General features: G+C 65.6%; 10 protein-coding genes across 10 annotated transcripts in view; 3 read left to right on the forward strand and 7 right to left on the reverse strand.

The window, feature by feature from the left end:
- Positions 1–3,656: 3,656 nt before the first annotated feature.
- CHLNCDRAFT_134810 (hypothetical protein) lies at positions 3,657–4,166 on the reverse strand (the record flags this gene model as incomplete). Its single annotated transcript, XM_005847037.1, has 3 exons — positions 3,657–3,750; positions 3,889–4,006; positions 4,136–4,166. 3 exons carry the CDS (start codon positions 4,164–4,166, stop codon positions 3,657–3,659), a joined length of 243 nt encoding a protein of 80 aa, XP_005847099.1.
- Positions 4,167–4,562: 396 nt separating this feature from the next.
- CHLNCDRAFT_134811 (hypothetical protein) lies at positions 4,563–5,789 on the forward strand (the record flags this gene model as incomplete). The annotated part of the gene is made up of 5 exons (XM_005846855.1): positions 4,563–4,707; positions 4,892–4,959; positions 5,390–5,464; positions 5,618–5,660; positions 5,779–5,789. 5 exons carry the CDS (start codon positions 4,563–4,565, stop codon positions 5,787–5,789), a joined length of 342 nt encoding a protein of 113 aa, XP_005846917.1.
- Positions 5,790–6,118: 329 nt separating this feature from the next.
- On the reverse strand, positions 6,119–6,816 carry CHLNCDRAFT_24102 (hypothetical protein; the record flags this gene model as incomplete). Its single annotated transcript, XM_005847038.1, has 5 exons — positions 6,119–6,165; positions 6,306–6,384; positions 6,481–6,543; positions 6,636–6,698; positions 6,781–6,816. 5 exons carry the CDS (start codon positions 6,814–6,816, stop codon positions 6,119–6,121), a joined length of 288 nt encoding a protein of 95 aa, XP_005847100.1.
- Positions 6,817–7,270: 454 nt separating this feature from the next.
- On the reverse strand, positions 7,271–8,012 carry CHLNCDRAFT_134813 (hypothetical protein; the record flags this gene model as incomplete). The annotated part of the gene is made up of 3 exons (XM_005847039.1): positions 7,271–7,465; positions 7,593–7,784; positions 7,977–8,012. 3 exons carry the CDS (start codon positions 8,010–8,012, stop codon positions 7,271–7,273), a joined length of 423 nt encoding a protein of 140 aa, XP_005847101.1.
- A 230-nt stretch (positions 8,013–8,242) lies between these two features.
- On the reverse strand, positions 8,243–9,618 carry CHLNCDRAFT_35784 (hypothetical protein; the record flags this gene model as incomplete). The annotated part of the gene is made up of 4 exons (XM_005847040.1): positions 8,243–8,570; positions 8,705–8,791; positions 9,040–9,152; positions 9,297–9,618. 4 exons carry the CDS (start codon positions 9,616–9,618, stop codon positions 8,457–8,459), a joined length of 636 nt encoding a protein of 211 aa, XP_005847102.1. The 3' UTR covers positions 8,243–8,456.
- A 508-nt stretch (positions 9,619–10,126) lies between these two features.
- Positions 10,127–11,239, forward strand: CHLNCDRAFT_31473 (hypothetical protein). The gene is made up of 4 exons (XM_005846856.1): positions 10,127–10,457; positions 10,591–10,756; positions 10,861–10,917; positions 11,015–11,239. Exons 1-4 carry the CDS (start codon positions 10,221–10,223, stop codon positions 11,170–11,172), a joined length of 618 nt encoding a protein of 205 aa, XP_005846918.1. The 5' UTR covers positions 10,127–10,220; the 3' UTR covers positions 11,173–11,239.
- Positions 11,240–11,296: 57 nt separating this feature from the next.
- CHLNCDRAFT_52771 (hypothetical protein) lies at positions 11,297–12,221 on the reverse strand (the record flags this gene model as incomplete). The annotated part of the gene is made up of 3 exons (XM_005847041.1): positions 11,297–11,471; positions 11,638–11,884; positions 12,047–12,221. The coding sequence occupies 3 exons, from the start codon at positions 12,219–12,221 to the stop codon at positions 11,297–11,299; spliced, it is 597 nt and encodes a 198-aa protein (XP_005847103.1).
- A 677-nt stretch (positions 12,222–12,898) lies between these two features.
- Positions 12,899–15,594, forward strand: CHLNCDRAFT_52772 (hypothetical protein; the record flags this gene model as incomplete). The annotated part of the gene is made up of 5 exons (XM_005846857.1): positions 12,899–13,042; positions 13,136–13,276; positions 13,436–14,119; positions 14,292–15,085; positions 15,195–15,594. The coding sequence occupies 5 exons, from the start codon at positions 12,899–12,901 to the stop codon at positions 15,592–15,594; spliced, it is 2,163 nt and encodes a 720-aa protein (XP_005846919.1).
- Positions 15,595–16,678: 1,084 nt separating this feature from the next.
- On the reverse strand, positions 16,679–18,813 carry CHLNCDRAFT_23935 (hypothetical protein; the record flags this gene model as incomplete). Its single annotated transcript, XM_005847042.1, has 4 exons — positions 16,679–16,859; positions 17,102–17,256; positions 18,449–18,478; positions 18,649–18,813. Coding segments are annotated over 4 exons (531 nt in total), but the record flags the coding sequence as incomplete, so codon positions are not given.
- Positions 18,814–20,312: 1,499 nt separating this feature from the next.
- CHLNCDRAFT_134819 (hypothetical protein) overlaps positions 20,313–20,565 on the reverse strand; it is a gene marked incomplete at both ends in the record, with an annotated part of 6,645 nt that continues 6,392 nt past the window's right edge. Inside the window, one exon of the mRNA XM_005847043.1 lies at positions 20,313–20,495. Within this exon, the coding sequence (XP_005847105.1) occupies positions 20,313–20,495 (183 nt within the window). The remainder of the gene's footprint in view (positions 20,496–20,565) is intronic.

The raw sequence follows: 20,565 nt of genomic DNA on the forward strand, positions 1-20,565 counted from the left end.
GCTGTGGGAGCAGCTGGAGGTGAAGGCAGAGGAGGCGCCGGCTGCCGCGGCAGCGCCTGCCGCCGAAGGCGCCGGCGGCGGCGAGGCCGAGGCCGCCGCCGCGCTGGAGGCGGCGGCGGCGGCTGCCGAGGGCGGGGGCGGGGTGGAGGAGGGCGGGGAGGATGAGGATGAGGATGAGGATGAGGACATGGCGGCGGAGGAGGAGGCGGAGGCGGAGGAGGAGGTGGCGGAGCTGGTGGGCGATGCCGACATCGACCCCGAGCTGGCTGCCGCCAACGCCAAGCTGGTGGACGACTTCAAGAGCAAGATGAAGGTGGGGCGGGGGATGCGTGTGTGTGGTGTGTGCGTGTGTGTGGTGGAGAGGGAAGGGGCGCGCCTCCCTCCCTCCTCCTCAGCTGGGCTGCCTGCCATGCCGCCCTCCCTCGTATCTTGCACCCAGCCTGCCGCCCTCCACCCTCCACCCATCTGCGTGCGCTGCCCGCCTGCCCGCCTGCCTGCCTGCCTGCCTGCCTGCCTGCCTGCCTGCCCGCAGGAGGACATGAAGGACAAGGCGGACATGTTTGACGAGATGGTGCAGCACGAGGAGAAGATACGGCTGGGGGAGGCGGGGTGGAGGGAGCGGTACTACGAGGTGCGGGCGACGCAGCCTGGCAGCTCGTTAGGCCTGGCAGCGTGACGCAGCCTGGCAGCTGGCACAGCCCGGCTGGCAGGCGCTGCGCCACCCGAGCCCACCCTCGCGGCCGTCCCTCGGCAGCCCTTCCTGCCTGCCAACCGCGCGCTCGCTCCCCGCCCCCCACACCGGCTCCCCCCCGCAGGACAAGTTTGGGCTGCCCCCCGGCCAGCAGGCGGGCGTGGTGCGCGACCTGGTGCGTGCGTACGTGGAGGGGCTGTGCTGGGTGATGGCATACTACTATGACGGCGTCGCCTCCTGGACCTGGTACTACCCCTTCCACTACGCACCCTTCGCCTCGGGTGCGCGCGCGCTGGCGGCGGCGCGGGGGCGGCCGCGTGGCCGTGAGGGAGGGGATGCCCTGCGTGGCAGGGGCCCGGGAGGGTGATGGGGGGCCGCTTGGCCCTCAGCCACCCGTGCACGGCCGCCCTGTGCTGCCGTGCACGCCTGCCTGTGCCACCTGCCCACCTGCCCTGCCCTGCCCCGTCCTCCCCCATCCTGCAGACCTGGTGGGCATCGCCAGCCTGGACATCAGCTTCGAGCTGGGGGAGCCCTTCAAGCCCTTTGACCAGCTCATGGGCGTGTTCCCCGCGGCCTCAGCCCACGCGCTGCCCGCAGGCTACCGGGTGAGCTGAGCAGGACGGCAAGCGGGCGCGCACCGCCCTGCCGCAGGCAGTCGCACCCCTGGCGCCCCCCACCCCACCCCACCCGCCACTGCTGCTTCCTGCCCATGCCCTCTAAGTCCCCACCCCACCCCTCCTTTCCCCCCCGGGTGTGCCCTGCCTGCCGCGCAGCCGCTGTTCAGCGCCGCCGACTCCCCCATCCTCGACTTCTACCCCAAGACCTTCAAGGTGGACATGAACGGCAAGCGCTTTGCGTGGCAGGGCGTGGCGCTGCTGCCCTTCATCGAGGAGAAGCGCCTGCTGGCGGCCACGCGCGCGGTGGAGCACACGCTGAGCGAGGAGGAGCGGTTCAGGTGGGGCACCTGTGGGTGTGGGGTGGGGGGTGCGGTGTGTGTGGGGACAGGGGCGCAGGGGGCGAGAGCAGGGAGCGAAGGGGTGTGGCGGGGTGAGCAGGAGGGCAGGGGGCTTGAGGACGCTCGTGAGGGCGGTGCATGCGCCTAGCCGGGGCGTGAAGCCAGGCCGGGCCGGGCTGGGCCCCCGACGCGGCAATCGCCCGCCTGCCCGGCGCCCTCGCCGCCACCCACGGCCTTGCGACCGCCCCTGGGCCGCAGGAACGGGCGGCGCATGGAGCTGCTGTACGTGGCGGGCAGCCACAGCCTGGCGCCCGACGTGTTTGAGGTGGCGGAGGCGGGGGAGGGCAAGGATGTGGCGGGCAAGCTGGAGGCGGCGCGCACGCTGGACCCAGAGGCGTCGGGTGAGGAGGGAGCAGGCGGGTGTGGGCGGGCGTGCATGCGGGCAGCCAGGGGGGCGAGGCTGTGGGGCCGGTCTGCCAAGGTGCAGCCGCGTGGCTGGCGTCTGGGAGCCCCGTGTGCTCTGCCCGGCCGCCCCAGTCTTGCCTGCCTCGCCGCCCCCTGTGCCCTCGCCCCCACGGGGTGCTCCAACCCTTCCGCCCCCGCCCCCTCGCCCCCTCCCGCCGCCCGCAGACGGCATGAACGGCGTCATTGTGGCGGCCCAGGGCGAGGCGTGCCCGTCTGTGATGGCGGCGCCCTACCCAGGCCTCGGCGACGACATCACCTCCAACAGCGTGGTGTGCTGCATGTACAAGCTGCCGCCCCACCACAGGCACTCGGTGCACCTGCTGCCGGGGGCGCGGGAGGAGGTGAGCAGCCAGGGGCGGCGGCCCGCCGGCCAGGGGAGCAGGCGCCTAACTGCCTGCGCAGGGGGCTGCAGCCTGGGGCTGCCATGCACGCCACCGCTGTGTTGGGCAGTCGACGCTCCGTGCCGCTTGCTGCGCTGGGCTGAGCGGCTGCGTGGCTGGCGGTGGCGGTGCAGGAGCCCGTGGTGACCGATGCCGACCTGCCTCCGGAGCAGCCGCTGTGGCACGAGGCGCCGCGGCGGGGCGGCCCCGGCGGCTTCAACGGCGGCCGCGGAGGAGGCTTCCAGGGCCAGCGCCCGCCGCCCCCCGGGCTGCTGGGCGACGGCGCGCACCGCATGCTGCAGCACAGCCTGCACATGGGGCGGCAGCAGTACCCGGGGGCAGGGGTGCAGCCGGGGTACGGCATGCAGCAGCCGCAGTTTGGCTTCCAGCAGGCCCCCCCCATGCTGCAGCAGCAGCCGCAGTTTGGCTTCCAGCAGCCGCAGTTTGGCTTCCAGCAGGGCCCCCCCATGCAGCAGCAGCAGCCGCAGTTCGGCTTCCAGCAGGGGCCGCCCATGCAGCAGCCGCAGTTTGGCGTCCAGGCGCCGCAGTTTGGCTTCCGCCCGCCGCAGCAGGCGGCAGGGGGAGCCAAGTTCATGGGTGGCTCCTTTGGCGGCCCGCCCTCCATGCAGCCGCCGGTCGGCTTTGGCGGCTTCACCCCCGCCCCGCCCGGCATGCAGCCAGGGCAGTTTGGCGGCCCGCCGCCACTGGGCTTTGGCCAGCCCGGCCCCGGCTTTGGCGATGGCCCGTATGGCCAGCAGCCGCCTCCTCAGCAGCAGCAGGGCGGATTCGCGCAAGGCAACCGCTATGCCGCGCTGCAGCGCCGCCCGTGACGGGCTCGCCGGCGTGCCGGCAGGTGGGCCGGCGCTGCCTGCCCGTGATGTGTTGAATAGATGTTTCAGGACCCCCGATGACCCCGGTTGGCTGCACTGTTGGCAACGTGAGCAGCACTCGGTGCATTTTTGGCACGAACGAACGACTTTGAGCTTTTGTTTTGTGAAAGTATGAAGGAGGGAGCAATGAAATGGAAGCAGGGGTGCGCGTGGGAACAAGTGCAGGGTCATTGGTCAAAATCGGTGTGTGGCAAGGGGCAGTACAAGAGCGAGGGACGTACAGGAGAACAAGCGCATGGCACAAAGAGCCGGGCCCAGGCCGCCCGCCTAGGCGCCTACGGCTGCTTGGGGGCATCGGGCTTGCTGCCCTCGCCTGGCGGCGGCGGCTTGTGCTCTGCCACCTGCTTGATGTCCTGCTTGGCTGCCTGCCTGCGGGCAGGCAGGGGCAGCGAGGGAGATGCAGGCACAGCAGCTGAGGAGCTGCCTCGTGCATGGGATGTGCTAAGCATGCAGCACGAATGCATGCACGTGTAACAAACAAGGACGGGGGGAGCGGCAGCGACGCACTCTGCGGCCGCGCCCTGCTCCTCCAGCCAAGTGCGAACGTGGCGCATGTTGCGGCGCAGCATGGCGGATGACTGCTTGATGTCCTTGCTCATCAGCATGGCCACCGCTCCCACGCCCACTGCAGCAGGGAGCCAGGGTTGTGGAGAGCGGTCTGCGACCCAGCCTCTTGGGTGGGCGGCGGACTTTCAGGCAGCGGCGGCGGCGACTGGTGGGAGCGGGCGGCCATTGCTGCAGCCCTGGAGCTCACCAATTGTGAGCAGAAAGTTGCTGATTGCCATTGCCTGTTGCTGCTGCTTGGGTCTGGCGAGTGCCGCGACGCAGGGGGTGGCTTTGGCGCCTCGGTGCAGATCTGAACGTTGTGAGATTCGAGTTGATCCAAGCAAGGCTGCTAGAGGGGCCGAGGGCTCAACGTGGGCACCCCCAGGCGACTGACAGCGTGTCCCTCGTGACCCTGGCTCTCATGAAGGCCTGCCCCGCGCCTGCCTCTCCCCTTTCTTGCCTGGCGGTGTGGTAGACGGTGTGGGGCTTCACGATGGTGAGGGGCGCGGCGGAGTGCATGATGGCAGGCATGGCTCTCGCCCGGCGGCAGCGTCAGCCAGGGCCCTCAGCGGCCAGGGATAGTCCCGGGCCATCCCTGGGGCGCGCCGCGCCGCGCCCCAGCGCCCAGGCCGGGCATGGCAATCGAGCGCCTGCCACTGCTGCTGCAGGTGAACGTCCCGAAGACCAAGAAGGCCTACTGCAAGGGCAAGGAGTGCCGCAAGCACACCATGCACAAGGTCACACAGTACAAGACCGGCAAGGCGTCGCTGTATGCCCAGGGTGCGCGGCGGGTGGTGGCTGGCAGCGCCGTCCTCCTCATAGCTGGAGGTGGCAGGCTGCAGCAGGGATGGCGTGATCCGCTGCAGGGATGGCGAAGAGGCTTGGTGCAGTGGACAGGACTGGGTGCATGGGGCCGAAGTGGGTGTGAGCAGCAGCTAATGTGTGGGGTCGCCGGGTGCTGCAGGCAAGCGGCGTTACGACCGCAAGCAGTCGGGCTATGGTGGCCAGACCAAGCCTGTGTTCCACAAGAAGGTGCGCGACGGGGAGGGCTGCTGTGGCCGAGCAGTTGGGTCACCGGCGGTTTTGGGCAGTGCAGCATGTGGCGGCGGGAGCAGCGTTTGGGAGCACCATTTCGGAGCAGCACACAGCAGCAGCAAGTCGGAGACATCTGGAATGCATCAACAGTGGGCAGCGGCAGCCCTGCAGCACAGTGGGAGATGAATATCATGGATGGTGCACAGGCCTGGACTTGATTGCTGGAGTCACTGGACACAGCATCAGTGGCAGCGCACAAAGACCGCCAGGCAGATGGCTGACGTGGGCAGGCGACATCGGCACACTGAGCTGCACCATGGCACCAGGAGGGGCCCCCGCAGGGCAAACTCGCTGCTTTCCATTCTGGAGTGTGTTGCTGAATGGCTGCTGTCGTTGTGTGGCTGGCTGGGCGTGCCGCTGCCTGCAGGCGAAGACCACCAAGAAGATTGTGCTCCGTCTTGCCTGCACCGTGTGCAAGGCGCAGCATATGCATGCCATCAAGGTGCGAGGGCCAGGCAGCCATCAGCACCTGGACAAGGGCAGGGGGCGAATGTGTAGTGGCTGGACAGGGTGGTGGTGGTGGTGTGCTGCCTGGACACCTGTTTGGGCCACCCCGACACTGACCCCCGTGGGGCCTCGCTGTGCCGCTCTGCAGCGCTGCAAGCACTTTGAGATCGGCGGCGACAAGAAGGTCAAGGGTGAGTTCGAAGGAGCGGCAGAGGCTTGCCTAGGCAGGGATAGCAGCAGCAGCATATGTCCCCATGCGAACGCTGGCCACTCAACCATCGCCATGTTTCTGCGCCCTTGGGAATGCAGGCCTGTACTGATCTTTACGAGCCATCCCTACTACCCTCACGTTTTGGGGCTTTGTATGGATCTATAACACAGGGTTACCCCCGGGTGACCTGGGCAGCCCTTCGAGGCCGAACTGCACAAGTAGGCTGGCTGGAGGTAGCTTCATTTGTGTAACTAGGACATACACGTGCAAGTGAGAGACAGAGCTTGGAGAGTGAAATGTCGCAAAAGAGGGGAGCGGAGACAGCAGTGAAGTGTCAAAATGGGCAATGGGTCAGAGCAATGTCAGTCGGAGTCAAGCAGGGCAAAAACGAGCGCTAGGACGAATTAAATGGCATCTTTTGGTGTTCGGGGGGTGCCACTACGTTGCACTTTGCTTGTATCCCTTGGTGTCCAGGATTTGCTTGCCTGCAGGCGTCAGCAGGACGCACAGAAAGAGGTTGAACAACAATCAGTCATCATGCATGGAGGGAAGAGTTTGCAGGATAGATTACAGGGGGGGCCTGGCTGCGCCGCAGCCTGTACAGATGCTGTCTGCCCACACGCACCGCACATGGCGCAGAGCCCTTTCTGGTAGCTGCACCCTTGGCAGTACTTGTAGTCCTTGGCCACGCTGGTCTTGCACACCTGCGTGAGCACACGCGGGCAGGGAGGAAGGTGGCTGTGACCATCAAGGGGCGGGCAGGGGGCAGAGCACCGCGCCATGTTGCAGTCCCTCCTCACCGTGCATTTTGCGCTATATGGCGCCCACTGCTTACGCTTGCTTAAAGCTTTATTCTCGTTGATCTACAGCAGAGAAGCAGAAGAGCGAGTTGGCCGACGAGGGTGCCCGCGACGCTGGGCACGGGTGTTAGTGCCTGTTCCAAATCGAGTCTCACCTTGCGGCCTCCGCTCTCCATTGTGTTCATGGCCCCATCCTTCCACTTGTCTTGCACAATGACCTGCAGCAGTCGCAGTGGCGTCGGGAAGCGGCGGCAGCACAGGCGGAGGCGGCAGCCATCTAGCGATGCTGGCGTCTCCCACCTTGCTCAGCTTCTTCTGGCACTTGTCACACACCATACTACTATGCCTCCTCTGCTCCTGCCGTTTGTTGCGAGACCCGCAGCTGCAGAACACAGCCCGTCGACGACGGAGCAGCGCGGGCAAACGGTGACACGCGAAGAATGGGTTGCAGAAGCCACCCTCTTGACGGAGCAGCTAGCAGCACATGGGAACACTCGAAGAAGGGGGTGCCAAGTCGCTGGCTGCTGACCTTTGGCGTGAGTGATGACCACCAGAAGTTGTGACAGGTGGATGAAGCGGGTAAACAACGCAGTGAGTTTCTCCCTGCAGGGCCCTGCCATTGCTGGCTGGCGCCCGCTGGCGGCGCGCTGTGCCATGCAGTCCTAGGACTGTGCTGCGCTCAGACCCAGTATGCACACTGTGGACACCATCCAAGCACCAGTACCCTGTATCACAAGCTCATTTCAGTTGAGAAGGGCCTCATGCGCCACTGCTGCCAAAGCAACAGCGTCTACTTGAGTTGCTGCAGGCGCGCAGTGATGTCCTTGTGCAGCTTGGGCACCTGCTTCTCGTACTCCTGGGCGCAGTCGGCGGCACATGTGCTCAGCAGCTTCTGCGCCTTCTCAACCTCCTTTTGAGATGGGGTCGCCGACAGCTGCTCCTGCGCCTTGTCTTGGCACCGCTGCACGCACCGCTGCAGGCGATCCTGCAACCAGCGGCAGCAAGGCAACGGTGGGATGGCCTGCATCTCAGCCTCCCACAGTGACTCGAGCAGTGGCATGCCCCCAAGCGCAGCAGCAGCCTCTCCATAAATGCTGCTCAATGCTGCGCACCTGGAATTCTCTAATGCTCGTGTTAATGATCTGGTTGGCCACCACCACACGCTGCTCGCAGTCGCCACAGCACTGCTGCAGCGCAGCTTGGCTCGGCGCCGTGTCGCAGCACTTGGCCTGGCATAGGAACGACGCCTTCTGTAATGGCCGCATCGCCTGCTTGTCTAGCTGATCCACCATCCCCTCCATGGACTGCATCCACGGCGGCAGGGCCCGGCACCGCATGTAAGGGTGCACCAGAGAAGAGAGCGCAGGAGAGGAGGGGAGAGCAGGGCGGGCTGCTGGCGAGCTGGCGGCGGGCGGGTGGGTGGGCCGCACTGCCAATCAATCATGTGCGCTGGTCTCAATTCGGGCAGCGCACCCCTTTTCCTCACTTCCTCGCACCTTTCGCAGGCCATCGGCTCGATTCTCGTCAGCCATCGTGCGTGAACCTGCTGTTGCTTGCTTGTAAACGGATTGGCGAACGCACAGGAGGATGAAACAGGAGTGCTACAAGTTTCCAGCATCGCCTTTGATTTGGGTTGCCGCCCGACTTTCCTGCCGCCCCAAACCGCATGCGCATTCAACCGATGAGCTCCAGCTCCAGTCTGCTAACCAATATCAAAAAGATCCTTGCAACTCACGGGTGCAGACAGCGTCACCCCATCAAGAGATGATGGCACTCTTACAAGGCGCGCCCTGCGCCACCCAGTGCCAGTGCGAGATCGGCGGGCATTGGGCCCGTCACGAAGTTGCTGAGCAGGGCTGTCTGTTCGGTACAATTCTGACGGAAGAATTTGCATGCTGGCTCAACAAAGTGGTTCGCCGCAACCTGGTAGCAGACAGCCCTCAGAACAGGCGCACACGGCCGCTCGCGCTGCCGGCTCAGACAGCGTCGCGCACAATCTGCTGGAGCTTCTTAACGCGCGCCAGGATGCTCATGTCCACGTACTTGTCGCCCATGGACAGAATCACGCCGCCGATGATGGAAGGGTTGACCTGCAGGGGAGAAATGGCACAGGAGGGCAGCGAGCAGGTCAGAAATGTTGACTGCTCGAGGAGCTGCCTCTTTGTCATGCTCCATCTTTACATTGCACCACTTGCTGCCCTGCCCGCCAGCCAGCCGGGTGCACCTGCTCCTCCAGCGACAGCTTCTGGCCCGGCTTCAGCAGCGGCTGCAGGCCGCGCTGGATCTCCTCCATCTCCTGCGGGCTCAGCCCCTGCGCCACACACACAACCACGCACAAGCAGACATACAGGCGACATCAATCTCAGCGACCCAGCAGGGACCAGAGTCCCACTGCCCTGGTGGCATGCATCCAGCCATGTGTTGCAATCAGTCTGCCTTTCAAAACCGCAGTAGTTGCAGCAGGATGCGAGCCTCAAGCCTCTTGAACCCCCAGCAATGTGCAGCACCCCTTGGCTCGATTGCCACTGGCGTCCAGCGCTGCCATGCCCAGCAACCCACCTCGGCTGTGGTGACAACCGCCTTGACCTCGCCCCGCTGGTCTGCCGCAATCTCCTCAAACTTGCCCAGGATCTTGCCCAGCTCGCTCAGACGGTTGTTGGCGGACAGCAGGCCTGCAGCATGTGGCCAGGCACGACAGCAAGCGATCACTATAGCACCAAGTGACCGCCGCAAAAAGAAATTAGCAATACATGAACCCTGCTTCTCTCTTAATCCCCATCTCCCTTGCAAAGCAAGAGCTGGTCTCATGCACGCACCCACGAAGTTCTTGGTGATGTCGGTGGCACCCATCTTGGTGAGGATGGAGTTGAGGCCGTCCACCTTGACCGCGCGCGGCACCGACGGGTCCCCCACAAAGGCGTTGAAGTCCTTGCTCTCCGCCATCAGGCTGGACACCTGGCTCAGCTCCCCCTCCACCTTCTGCAGGCTGTCCGTCTTCAAGGCCGCCATGTACAGCGCCGCGGCATACCGCCCCGGGATGCCGTGCTGCGGCGGCAGCTTCACCTCCTTCTCTGCTGCCTGGGCCAGCCCACGGGCGCCCTGCAGCCCAACAGGCACGCCATGGAGATGTGCTGGCATCAGCATCAGAATAATGTGTGCTGCACAGCTCGGTGCAAACAAAAACACACGGGCACAGCCAGGGCGGTGCCGCTACTACACGGCGGCCAGGCATGCAAACCGCCGCTCTTGGGTCCGCCAGATAAGACGCCTGGGGTGATCAGCAGGGAAAGGGCGAAGCCAGAGGAGCAGCGCTGCAGGCCCCAGCCCCAGCCCCAGCATCTGCAGGTGACCACCTGGCTGCTCACTCACCGCCACTGCAAGCTGAGATGCCTGCCTATAGAGCTTGGACGCCCCGCCGCGCAGCATCGTGTCTGCAGGCCGCGCACACCTTGCAGCAGGTCGCTGTCTCGCACCCTAGCAAGCTGGAGCGGCGCGGCGAGCGTGCAATCGGATTCAGGGACTGCCACAGCTTGTCCAGGGCAGCGGGTTCCCGATCAAGCTGCCATGGGGGCAAGCGCCTTCCTCCGAGAACAGCGGGGTTCTTGAGGCATTTGCTGGTGTCCGACGAGTGCCATTCATCGGTTTCCGTGCATCTGGGCCCACTGTCGTCGTTTTCTGCCAGCAAGGGGGCCTGCCCTGCAAGAGCTCTCTCTCAGGACTGGCACAGCCGGTCTGGGGACATGTCTGCCTGCTGCAGACCCACTACGGTGGTGTGCCTGCAGCAGCAGCCGTCGCGCAGGAGCCAGCCAACCAGCGGGGGCCGTGGCGTTGCGGTGTGGCACTCCGCCACCCCGCTCGCCGTGTGGCGAGGCCGCCTTGCATTCCACAGCAGGGAGCAGCAGCAGTGGGGCCATGGCCTGCAACCATGCCGTGTGACGCCCTTTGACCAGGCCTGGGGCCCCGCAGTGGACCTCGACGTAGGCACCACCAGCCTGCTCTCTGCTCTTGTCACTGCTGACCCGCCTCCCTCAGCCGAAGTCCTCAGCCTAAGGTTTTCTTTCTGGTTGTTGTCTCTGCTCATAAGATCTGCGCTTCCCGATCTCCCTGCAGAGTCTGTGGGATACGCTGCCTCAGAACCTGTTTGCTGTCAGCCTCTTCCCGTACATTGGGTTCCTATATCACTTGCACTGCAGCAAACAGGCGCCGCCACTCACCCTCTTTGGCTTCTACTTCCTATTGGTCTTTGTTTTTGCCACCATCCCCGCTGGCATCTACGGTGAGCACGGCGTGTATGGTTCGTGGGTGGGAGAAGAAGTGGACACTGTGCACAGCAGCTGAGACATGCCCACCCGAACAGCCCCTGTGTTACACACAATGCAGCCAAGAATTTCTACGGCGAGCCGCTTGCCAACGTGGACTGGCTACATGGCTCCGCAGGTGAGGCTGGAAGTTAGGGCCAAGGAATCTCTGCATTTGGCTGCTTGCTGCTGGCCGCCGCACCGATCCTCGCCCCTCCCTGTGCCCACTGCTGCAGAGTTCCTGCTGACGCTGACAAACCTCTTTATCGTGCTCGGACTGCGGGACGCCATCCGCAAGGCAGAAGCAGCCAACGCAGCCAAGGCAGCAGCAGCGCAAGCGCCAGGCAGTGGCGAGGCAGTTAGCGAGAACCAGCCGGCTTCACCTCGGCAGTAGCAATGTCTGCTGTTACTAGTGTACATGCATTTGTCAGCTGCAGTCAAATAAACTGAAAAGGCTTTGTAAGGAGTGACAGAATAGGCATCTCAACGGCACGCCGCCTTGTCTGTTTGCTGTTGCTTTAGCTGTCTGTGCCCATGAGGTCCCACAGCGTGTTGGTGATCTCAAAGTCGGGCGTGGCGGCGGGGTCAAAGTCAAAGGCGCGCAGCGGGCTGGACACCGTGCCCGCCACGCGGTCGCGCTGCTCAAACTGCCAGGTGATCTTGGACACGTGGGCGTACAGGCTGAGCTGGTGTCTGCGGCCACGAGGTGGGAGGTGTGCGGGCACACGAGGCAGAGGGAACGTGGTGGAGATGTTGGTATCGAACTGGGCCACGCACAGCACGAAGCAGCAAACTACACGGTTGGGAATGCAGCAGCAGATGGGGCCCTTGAGAAACACATGATACTCCCTCGCCACACCTTGTGCGTGGCTCCGCCTCGGTCACAATCTGCTCGATGTGGTCGGCCTTCTGCTGCAGCGCCGCCACCTGTGCCTTGATGTCCTGCCGCTGCTGCTGCAGCGCCTGCAGCTGGCTGTTCAGGCTATCCACGTTCTCGCGGGCCTCGTGCGCCACTGTGCTCATCGCTGCCACCCGCTGCTCATGCGCGCCCTCCTCCCCCGGGTATGCCGCCTCCCGCTCTGCCGTGCGCACCCGTCCCGTTAGCACTGCACCAAACGGTGCATGCACGTAACAGGTTGTGTGGAGGCTGCGATCTTTTTGCGCGCTGGGCAGCTGTGGTCAGGTACGGGTGAGCAGTAGCGGGCGTGCAGCCCCAGTGACCATCAAGCAGCATCCACTGCTGACGGACGCGCTGCCACCCGGCGCACCTTTGATCGCCTCCTTCACTTGTTCCTCCCGCTGGCTGCAGGCTGCGGCCACCTCCTGCTGCGCCCTGACCAGCCCAGCCACGGCGCTGGCATCCTCGGTGCGTGCGTAGTTGTCCCGCAGCGCGCTGATCACTCCCAGATGTTCGTCGAACACATCCTGTGCCGCGCTGGCCATGGCTGGTGCGTTGGGGATCCGGGGAAACGGCTGCAGCTCGAGTGCGGGTTGCCGGTGCAGCGCGACAGACGGCAGCAGGTGGTGGCTGCAGGGCTGCGGCGGGCTATGCTCAATGCGGACAGCAGGGTTGCCTGCGCTGGCGCTGGCGAGTGCGCAGGCGCCTGCCAACCACTGCTCCAGGTCGATGGAGCATTCCTCCTCCTTTCTTAGCCCCCATCTTTTTTGCTGCCTGCCCTCCCCCCGCTGCGCAATTCCTTAGCAGCGTCCAGGAGTGCATGGAGGGCGCCAGGCAGTGGGCCTTCACGGCCCCTGCATTTGCCAGTCAGGGCGGGCCTGGCGCCCATGCGCACGCAGCAGAGGCTAGCTACTGCCCTGCGGGCTGGAAGAAGCGTAGAAGACGAGGCGGAAAGCAGCCAGGGGGCAAGCGGCACAAGAGGCCAGCGAATGCGACGGCACCGCTGCCAACACCGCCTGTTGCCGACCTGCCTGCAGCGCCTGTCAACCCCGCCCAGCTGGCACCCCTGAGGTGCAGCTGGCCCCATCCGGCTGTGGTGGACCTGGTGATGAGGCAGTGCTGGCCTGCAGCTGGAGCGGCAGCACTCGGCATCCTCTGGCCGGCGGCGGCTGATGCTCTAGCACCCCAGCACCTGTCTCGCCGGCCCAGCTGGTGGAACGGCATGCTGCCCTCGCTCTCCCTGCTGCACGCGCCGCTGGAGATGGAGCAGCAGGCACTGCTGGGAATCGGTGGCGGCGGCAGTAGCAGCAGTGGCAGCCCACAGGCGGAGCAGCTACCGCAGCCAAACGTGCTGGTGGGATACGAGGTGGGCAGGCCTGCACTGAGCTGCCGCTTCTACACCTGCACGCACTTCTACAGCCCATGTTTGGCACAGCACACTGCTCCGCTGCTGGTGCAGGATGATTGGCTGGAGGTGGCGCCAGAGGTGCTGCCGCTGTGGCAGGCCACGCCGCTGGCGCCCTTCTCCGGCCCCAAGCCGCTGCTGCACTACCTGGTGTGCCCTGCGCAGCAACTGGCGGAGGCTGAGCAGTTCATCAAGGTGGGTGGACAGGTTGGCAGGCGGGTGGACAGCTGCGTGGCTGCTGTCTGTACATGTTTGTGGTGGGGGTTTGACACTCCGGCCCTGGGAGCATGGGGTGCCTGCATCACCATGTCAACACCTGGCCCTGGCCTGGCCTGCCTGCCTGTCTGCCTGCAGGACGTGGGGTCGCTGTTTGAGACTTGCAACCTGGGCAGCCACCGGCCCGCTGATGCCAGTCCAGTGCATAGCTTCCAGCTGCAGGCGCCGCCGGGCAGCACGACCGCCAGTGAGGGCCTGCCGCTGGCTGCGCACTACCTGCCGTGTCTGCGGCAGGCTTGTGAGCAGCTGCAGCGCCAGCTGCTGCTGGACCCTCCAGAGGAGCTGCAGCAGCAAGGCGCCAGCCTGGAGCATGGCGCTGAGCCTGCTGTGCTGGTGTACGTGGCATGCCCGCTGGAGCGGGCATCGGAGCAGGTGGCGGCGCTGCTGGAGGCAGCCGCCTGCCTGGCGCCCTGCACTCTCCTGGGTGCCACCGCGGGGCCTGGGGGCGACCTGGATCTGGCGTGCAGTGAGCATCAGGCGCTGGCACCAGGCGAGCCGCAGCCGCCCGACCGGCCCGCCGGTGCCACCCCCATGGCAGACAGCAGCAGGGCGGCGGGTGGTAGCCCGCCACTTGATGAGGCACTGGAAGAAGGAGAAGCGGCGCAGCAGCAGGGGCAGCAGGGGGAGCAGCAGGGGAAGGAGCAGCGGTACCATGGTGCGGCGCAGGTACTGCACCAGCAGGAGCGGGGCGACTTCCGCCAGCTGCCCCTGCGCATGGTGCAGCGCCCGGAGCACAGCCGCCCGCTCAACATCGTGTTGCAGGTGGGGTGATGGAGTTGTTGCGCATGCGCCCGGGCCCCTGGTGCGCCCGTGCTGGGCCGCTGCTCTTCAGCTCAAGGTGCTGTGGTGCCGCCTTGCTGTATGGCAGCAGGCTGCTCGTCTGGGGCCCCTTACGAATACTTTTTGCGTGTTGTTGTGTTGTCCGCGACCGCAGGTGCTGTCCCCCCAGGCTCTGTCAGACATTAGTGGTACTGCCGCCAAGTGCACCGCGCTGGCGCTGTACAGCAAGGTGCAGCATGTCCCCGACCACACCCAGCACCAGCTGGCGGCATCGACGCTGGAGGGTGAGGAGGCGGCGCCCGCCCTGCCGTTCTGCTCCCAGCCCTTGATGGTCCTGGCGCATGCGGCGATGCCGGCCACACAGGACGTGCAGCAGCCCGCCCTTCCTGGGCAGCAGCAGCAGCAGCAGCAGCAGCGGGAGCAGCAAGTAGAGGACCAGCAGCGGCGGCCCGAAGAGGACACTGGCGCCATGGGTGCAGAGGGCCCAGCACGCAGCACAGCGCCTGCTCTGCCACTCCGCACCCTTCACTGCTTCTATGCGCTGCCGCCGCCCGGCGCCAGCATGCTGCCGCTGGCATTTGCCGACAGCTGCGGCGAGCTGGTGCATGCCGAGCTGCTGGACACAGCCGCTGCCAGGATCAGCGGCCTGGGCATGGCTGTTAGCAGCTCAGATAGCCTGGTGGCCGCAGAGGCTGCCCCGGGCCGCTCCCCAGCCGCCCAGGCGTGCCATCTGGTGCTGCGGCGCTGCCTGGAGCTGCTGAGCTTGCTGCGGGCTGCCAGCAGCCCGCCCAACCTGCTGCACAGCATTGCCATTGCTGGCAGCGGCATGGGGGAGGAGGAGCGGCAGGCGTGGCAGCAGCTGGTGGGGCAAGACCCAGGGCTGCAACTGGAGCTGCCAGCTGGCGCCGAGGTGGCGGTGCTGGACCTTCAAGCCCCGCCGCCGGCAAGGTGGGCAGATCCGGCTGCATGGCACTTGGGAGCTGTCTGTGTGGGGGTCAGCTGGGCTTCAAGCCCAGTCCCAAGTCTTTACTGAAGTACCTGTATGTTTGGAATGTAGGTATGCTGCGCCTGACCCTCCGGCTGGCTGCAAGCTTGTGTATCATCATGGCAGCACGCCGCAGGCAAGCGTGGCTTGGCTGCCGCCGGCTGATGGCGCCAGCAGCCTGCTTCCGCACGAGCACGACACTGTGCGCTTGCTGCACCTGGCGATGGTGGCCCGCTGCCCGTCGGATGACGCGGCAGCCCCGCAGCACAGCGAGGTGGACAGCCTGCGTGGGGCGGCCCGCGAGCTACACGGCCTGGCCTGGCTGCATGCCGCCTTCCAGGGCGCATGCCTGCGCAGCACCGTGAGCGGCGGCCAGGCAGCCCCTGCGGACGCTCACCTGCCATTGCATGCTGCACTGGCCACTCGCCTGCACTCCCTGCTGGCCACCGTCACCACGCTCGCCCCCACATAGCTGCCCTGGTCCCACCATGTGCGCTGATTGGACTGGTAATTGGTTACACGCACGCTGACTCTCATCGGTCGGACACATGAGAGGCATGTGCTAGGCAAGCAGCAGAGAGATCTGGCAGGGGTGCATCAGGCAAGGAGGCGGCCGGGCACAAGACCCCAGCCTGTCACACTCAATGGCAACCCCGGTGGCAAAGAGTAGCAGTCAGGTTGAGAAGAACGAAGCAAAGCACACACAGGAAAAATGCGGAGGCACTAGGAGAATATCTTAAAAATTGAGATTGTGGATTGGTTTAAAGCATACATTGTGCTAGGGCGGTGGGCAGCATGCACGAATCAGCCTGGTGCAGCTATGCTCGAACAGCAGCCAGTGGGATGCCCGCAGTGGGTGCCATTTGCGCCTGCGGCAGCGCTCCATCTGATGCTGCCTGTTGTGCCGCCGCTGGAGGCGCAGGCGCTTCCTGCTCCTGTGCCCCAGCGGGCGCGGCGGCATCTGCTAGTGCGGCAGTAGCAGGCACCTGCTGCGTTTCTTGGAGAGCGGCGGCCGCGTCTATGCTGGGCAGGGGCAGGGGGGGCAGAGCAAACTGCTGGCCGCCCATCTGCCCAACAGCAGGCATAGGTGGCAGCATGGTGCCGGGCTGTTGCTGCGCAAAGCCCTGCACAGCAGCGTTCCGTGCAGCTGCCGCACTGGCAGCCGCCAGCGCCTGGTTGGCTGCCAGTGCAAACGGCAGGCCGGTGACCTGCATGGCTGTCGACCCTGGTGCCAGCGCCAGGTTACCGGGCTGGCCCATGAGCACCGGCAAACCCGCCGATGAGGCCATCTGCTGCAGCTGCAGGTGCTGTATGCTGGCCATCGCTGCCTTGGCCGCGTTGCTGTCGGGCAACGGCGGCCGGCCAGATGCTGCAAGCAGGGCAGACAGAAGGAGGGCAGGGTAAGAACTAAACGCATGCGGCCAGCAGCTTAGCAGCACTACAGCAATCCCAGCGCACTGCGATCCAGGCCATCCGCATGTGCGCTGCTGCCCGGCAGGCAACTCACGCTCGGGACGCCTGGCGAGCACGCTGCTGCGCCGCGCGCCCGACCGCGCGCCGTTTGTGGTGGCTGGCGGGTCGTGCGTGTGCGTGCCCTCGTAGGTGGTGACCAGCATGCGCGCGTTGCGCCCGCTGCGCTCCACCTGCTTGCGCACATTGCACCCGGGGTGCGTGCACTTGTAGTAGCTGCGCGGGTGAGGGTTGCCCTTGACGATCTTCTGCCCATACTTGCGCCACCTGCGCAGCACAACCAGGAGCCACGGGGAGGGGGTCGGGTGGGGTGAAAGACCAGCAGACCGCTTGGGGAAGAAGCCCTCGAGGCACGTCCTGCCCAGCACCATCAGTCTTGCCACTAAGGAACGCTGCTTATCTGCTGCTTCTCTGCTGCAGCCTTGCTACAAGAGTGCGCACGCAGCAGCGTATCATGCTCTCCACAGCGCAGCGCAGCCTGCCCCAGGCTGCACCGCCATGCGGCGCACCTGTAGCCATCATCCATGCCATCTGCATCCGTCTCCAGCTCCACCACGTTGCGCTCGTCGCCGCCGCCGCCCTCTGCCGCATCTGAGCCACGCCTGCCAGAGGGCCCGGCACCGTCGGCCGGGGGCGACACGCCGGCAGAGGGGGTGCGGCGCCGCTTGGGCGCCGCCACCGGCTCGACATCCTGCGTCTCGTGCTGGTGCTTGTAGCCGTTGCTCATGTTGCGCAGCACTGCGAGGACACACCAGGGCCAGGCACACCAGTGGCGGGATCATACAGCCACACCAGCCACAACCAACCGCAAGGCATGTCCCTTCTGATGCTCATGTCAAGCTGCCACCTGGCCGCCTCACCCTTGACCTCGTCGTCGTCCCCATACAACTCATCATAATCCTCATCGTCGCTGTCCTGCTGTCGCTGCCGCCCTCGCCTGCGCTTGCCCAGCATGATGAGTCCAGAGGTGTCCTGGTGCGCGCGCCGCCGCCCCACCGCGGCCACCGCCGCAGCCGCCGCCACTGCCGCATCTGCCGTGGACTGTGGCTCTGAGCGGTAGTCTTCCTCCCCCGGCTGCCACTCGTCATCATCCACCCCTGAATCCATCAGCTCGCTGTCATATGCCTCCTCTGCACATGCACACCAGGCGCAGCGGCAGGACCAGCAGTCAGCGCTGGACAGTGAGGGGTGCGGCGAGCAGGAGGGGTGCCTGCCGCCGCCGGCAAGCAGCATGGGGGTGGATTCCTCGGGCCCGGTTTGGGCAGAGTGGACATCTCAAACAAACCAGGCGGCAGGCGGCGGGCGAGGTTGGTGAAGCGCTGTGCGTGGGCATTCAGGGCATCCGCGGCATGCTGGGCCTGCAGGTGCTGCTGCATGTGCCAGGCAGCCATGGGCAAGCTGTTCTCCAGGCGGATGCCGCACACGCCGCAGCAGCGCCAACCTGACAGCTCTGAGTCCTCGCCGCCCGCCGCTGCCACGCGCACCCTGCCCGCCGCGTGATGCGCTGCCCCGCTGCTGTGCTGCAGGCGGTGCAACACCGCCCAGCCGTTGGCCTGCGGGTCCTCCGGCTCGCTGGAGGCGCGCAGGCTGGCGGGGATGGGCAGCAGCGAGGTGGGGGTGTCGTGCGGCGCCACCCCCAGCATCCCCGGCACCACAGGCGAGTACTTCATCGCCGCCAGCGCTGCCACCGCATCCTCCTGCTGCAGGTCATGCTGCAAGTCGTGCTGCATGTCCTGCTGCTGCTGTTGCTGCTGCTGTTGCTGCTGCTGCTGCTGCTGCGAAGCGTCGCTGCGCTGGCGAAACATGCCTGCGCCGCTGAACGCCGGTAGCCGATCACGTGACGCCTGCCCCCTGACCTGACCCGGCTTAGCGTGATTGTGCTCATTCTGTATGGAGGGATTGGGATGGCAGCGCAGAAAGGAGGTTTGAAGTGAGGCAGGCTCACGGCGCTGCCCCAGCACGTTGGCTGAAGCTCAGCAGCGCCAGACACTTGTGCACCACAACAAAGGGCCTCAAAGCTCGCCAGCAACACCCAGCCAGCCCGCCGCCGCCCTACCTTCAGCTCTGCCTGCGAGATCCTGCCCGTCTTGGGCTCCCGCTCAATCATCTTCTTGGCTGGGCACCCCGGGTGGCTGCATTTGTAGTAGCTGCGTGGAAAGGGGCTGCCCTTGACCTGCTTTTCCCCATACTTGCGCCAGTTGTAGCCGTCGTCGTTGGCCATGCTCTCCCGCCGTGGCTTCTCAGGCTGCAGAGCCAGCAAGGTGCCCCGCAGGGCCTGAGCACAACTGTGCAAATTGATCGACAGGCAGACAGCTATGCAGGTTGGCCGCCAGCAGAGGCAGCATGCACGCCCTGCGAACTGCAGCCACTCCCCAGACTTGCCTGCACAACAGGTCCCGCATGCTCTGGTTGGAGGTGCGCTCGCTCTGCCGCGCGCTGTGCCGCCTGCAGTTGCAGGCAGCAGCACTCCTGTTTGCTACAGTCGCTCCGCTGCCGCTGCAGTCAGTTCCGCCCCCAGCCGCCGCACACACCTGGCGGTTGCGTGAGGGCGCAATGTAGTTTCGAGGGTAGGAAGGGTAGGACCAGGAGGGGAGGGAAAATGCGGCCTCGTCACCCCCGCTCCCCGCCTGCCCATGCCCTTGGTCCGCCCCCTGCCCTTGCCCTCCGCCAGGCTGGAACAGCGGCACAGGGTATGGCATCAGCGAGGTGGACGGGCTGGGCTCCACTTGCTGCAAGAGGCAGGTAGTGGCAAAAGGAACCCGACGGATTCGCATGAATGCACACAGTGCGCGCGAGCAGCGAGACCGGAAGCGGGGGGAGGCGGCGGCGAGCAAGCCTGACCAGCTGGCCAGGGCGCTGGGGCTAAGCAGCGCCTACTGCCCCAGGTACATCGGGCCAAGCAGCGAGAGGCTGGGGCCGGTCCTGTGGCGGGAGTCCCGACAGTCAGAAGCCAGAGCGACGTGTCATGCGCTGACTGGGGCCCCCACCTGGCCAGTGAGTAACAGGACAGGAGACTCGGCTGGTAGCGCCAACCGTGACGGCAGGGCGCTGCGGGCAGGCTGGCGACGCTGCTCCTCAGCCTGCTCCTCCTGCTGCTCCTCATCGTCCTGCTTCAGGCTGGCCTCCGGCTGCTGGCTGGCGGAATTCTCGGGCTGCTGCCCGGGCGCCCCGGGTGGCTCTACTTCCCGCTCCCGCTCCATCACTTTGACCAGTCCCGTCAGGGCTGCTCCCGCGCCGCTTCCTGCATTTGTGTGATGTGCGGCTCTTCCACACCAACGAATCCCAGGCAACACAGCCCCGGGCTACATCAACCATCAAAGGAAGGGCAGCACGCTCAGCAGGGGCTCAGATTTTGGCTGTTTTGTTGCTTTGCTCAATGCAGGGGGCCACTGTGAGGCCACCGGGATCGTTTCGGAAGCTGCCTGGCTCACCCTGGCAACGGTGGCCCGGCCGGCGGCAGCAGGCGGCGGGCTGCCCGCCGCCGCCCGCCAATAAGACAAGTTAGCCACACTTCTGAGGCAAGGCGCAGATTGATGCTGCGGTCGGCCAATCACATTGTTCACCTGAACGCCGCGCTGCTCTGCTGTGCAGGACACCCCCAGCCCGCTCAGCCGCCCCCTTCAACTGGTTGCAATGTGTTGGCTCATATCAGGTTTTAATCAGTGTAATGAAATGTCAAAGAATTGTCTGTGCGAAGCTGCTGCCGCTCGTTCATAGGCATCATGCCGCCTCGATGGCCTTGATGCAATCAACCACGCCGGCGCCGCGGGCCATGGCCTCCTGCAGCGCCTCATACTCCTTGCTGTATGTCCGAAGCAGGCTGGCGGCCTGGTACGAAGCCCACCGCGTCTGGTTCTGCTGCTGCGTGTTGTTTAGTTTGGGCTGCTGTCGGCTCATGATCCTCTGCAAGGCACCACGCGGCGGACGCTGAGCTCGTTGGTTCGTATCCCCCAGTGCACCCCCCCCCCCCCCA

This window comes from Chlorella variabilis, assembly GCF_000147415.1.
Source record: "Chlorella variabilis unplaced genomic scaffold CHLNCscaffold_12, whole genome shotgun sequence".
Classification (NCBI taxonomy): domain Eukaryota; kingdom Viridiplantae; phylum Chlorophyta; class Trebouxiophyceae; order Chlorellales; family Chlorellaceae; genus Chlorella; species Chlorella variabilis.